Raw genomic sequence first — 2,500 nt, forward strand, 5'->3', positions numbered from 1 at the left:
GAGGGGGGGGATCAGACCAGACTGAGAAGACAGGTGTTTTGACAGTGCAACGATAGAGGCCATTGATTACAAAGTGGAAACATAAGCACTAAACACGAAGGTGGCTTATGACACCACTTACAAAGCTCTCCTTTCATCTTATCCCAGGCCCATTAATACCAGTCATAGTCGGACCCACAGCGACAACTTGAAAGTCCACTCTGATGACTTTCCCATTAGGACTCGTGAACAACATGCGACTTCACTGATCCCAAAGTTGTAAACGACATGATAGAGGATCAACTGAAAACTGCCAGTATATGTTCCATCCATCTTGCTTACTTATTTATTGTTCAGCCCTTATTTCGATGAGAGTCGCTGGAGCCCATCCCAGCTGACTTTGGTCGAGAGGCGGGGTACAACACTGGACCGGTCACCAGCCAATCACAGGGCACATGCAGACAAACATTCACACCAATGGACAATTTGCTAAACTGTATTATTGCGTTGTCACAGTACTTGTACTCTGTCTATGACATTGCCTGTCATATGTCCATTTGAACACTCGATGGTGGTATTCAAAGTTGCTTTGCGTCATGAAAATTGCAAGCATTTACACTTGTTTTATTTTGTTTTTCATTTTTCCTTTAGTAAATGACTTGAATCACATTCCAAAAACATACATGGCAGGTTAATGGAGCAATCTAAATTGTCCCTGGGTGTGAGTGTGAGCGCAGATGGATGGTCATCTATGTGTCCCCTGCGATTGGTTGGTAACCAGTTCAGGGTGTACCTTGCCTACTGCCCGTAGACAGCTGGGATAGTCTCTAGCACATCCCATGACCCTTGTGAGGATAAACGGATCAGAAAATGGATGGATGAATGGATTGATGTGAAGACACTGTTCATGATTTCTCACAATAATTGGAAAACAGATAAATAGTAACGCGCAATGCTTTATTTCTATAAATCTCTGCCAATGTTCACATATTCAAATGATCACTTCTACAAAATTCTAAAAACATCGAAATGTCCAATCACCGATAAGCTATTTTTAGAAAAGGCACGTTGACATGTGTGGACACGAACTACTCGTGGTCCTTAGTCGTAACCCATGGGCACCACATTGGTGATCCCTAGATTAAGGAAATCAGAAAGTATTCATTCACATTTGAGAGGCTGAAATAAGAAGATATTTGCTTTTTAAAATAACAGTTAAAAGTATTTTTGCTTCCATGGGGGACAGAATTGTTTTCAGTCTTGCCACATTAATTATCTGGTTACCTATACTTTCTTGTTATGGTGTTTTACCTCAACCTGAGTTGAATTAGCAGCTTTTAAAAATCTATGCACCAGTTGAATGAGACAGGAGAAAAGTTGCATTATTGTTATTATTATTTTTGCAATTTGTTTCATCTCCACTCTGGAAGGAAAAGCGACGCCCCTGGTAATGCTGCGAGAGGCGGTGGGGAACGGGGTAACGGGGCAACGGGGAACCCCTCTAAACACAACTTCACCACCTGTGCCTCGTCTACCCACCTGAGCAACGACAGAAAAGCTGCTGGGTCGGTGTCAGGAAGCTCTATCTCGGCCGTGGTGGTCGCCATCCCCCCGTTGAACATGGCATCGAAAACGCCGCTGCCAGCGGCCAAGACGAATTTATGGGCCGGGATCCTCTGCGCTTGTCTGTCTTTCCCCACGACAAACCTGACGTCGCTAAGCAGTTCATTGTTGAGGAGGTAAGACAAGCGCTCCTTCAGGGAACTCTTCGTCGCCTGCCAGTTGTATACGCCGGGCTCCCGGTGAACGGCGAGCACCGGCGGAGAGGCGGACGGGCCGAGAGCGGCGGTCGGGGCATTGGAGAGCGCCACCCGAGCTCCACTCTGAGCTGAGCTGGACTCTTGGACGTCATGGTTTGACGCCGAGCCGCCGCCGCCAACGGTCGCCATAGACGCACGGACGTTCCCAAGTCAGAACCGTGTTACATGTATTTGATTTGGTTACGTCATGGCCATTACACTTTGATGTCGAGCCACCTGCTATCTTTTAGGCTAGCTAGCCTCTGTTGCGTCGCTCAGGAAATGACGTAAGCACAGTGAGACAAACTTTCACAACTTTATTGATACACACACACACACACACACACACACACACACACACACACACACACACACACACACACACACACACACACACACTCAGGCGCGCGCGCTTGACAAAAAAAAACATAAACATTATTTAACTTTTATTTCGATAACAAAGTAGAACAGAACATGTAAATATTATTTTTCTAATTACACAAAATCTGTTAGTGTAAGTGGCCTAACATGATCTTTTAATGCATCCTACAATATAAAAAAGGTGGAGCATTAATTTCGTTTGTTGTGTGTTCCCCTACTTTTAGTAATTAATTTGACAATACCTATTTTAAATTGGGTTGATACTTAATTTGAATCACTTGCAGATCTCCTCTGCATGTTTGAGAATCGAGGTGGAAAAATGAGAAGCTACCATACAACAA

General features: G+C 44.5%; 1 protein-coding gene across 1 annotated transcript in view; it reads right to left on the reverse strand.

Moving 5' to 3' along the window:
- The window catches only part of LOC109525753 (BTB/POZ domain-containing protein 1), a 7,604-nt gene extending 5,491 nt beyond the window's left edge, over nucleotides 1-2,113 (reverse strand). The window contains exon 1 of the mRNA XM_019886515.1: nucleotides 1,519-2,113. Within this exon, the coding sequence (XP_019742074.1) occupies nucleotides 1,519-1,928 (410 nt within the window). The 5' untranslated portion in view covers nucleotides 1,929-2,113. The remainder of the gene's footprint in view (nucleotides 1-1,518) is intronic.
- Between the last annotated feature and the right edge of the window lie 387 nt (nucleotides 2,114-2,500).

Source organism: Hippocampus comes, unplaced genomic scaffold (genome assembly GCF_001891065.2).
Source record: "Hippocampus comes isolate QL1 unplaced genomic scaffold, H_comes_QL1_v1.1 scaffold261, whole genome shotgun sequence".
Taxonomy (NCBI): Eukaryota; Metazoa; Chordata; class Actinopteri; order Syngnathiformes; family Syngnathidae; genus Hippocampus; species Hippocampus comes.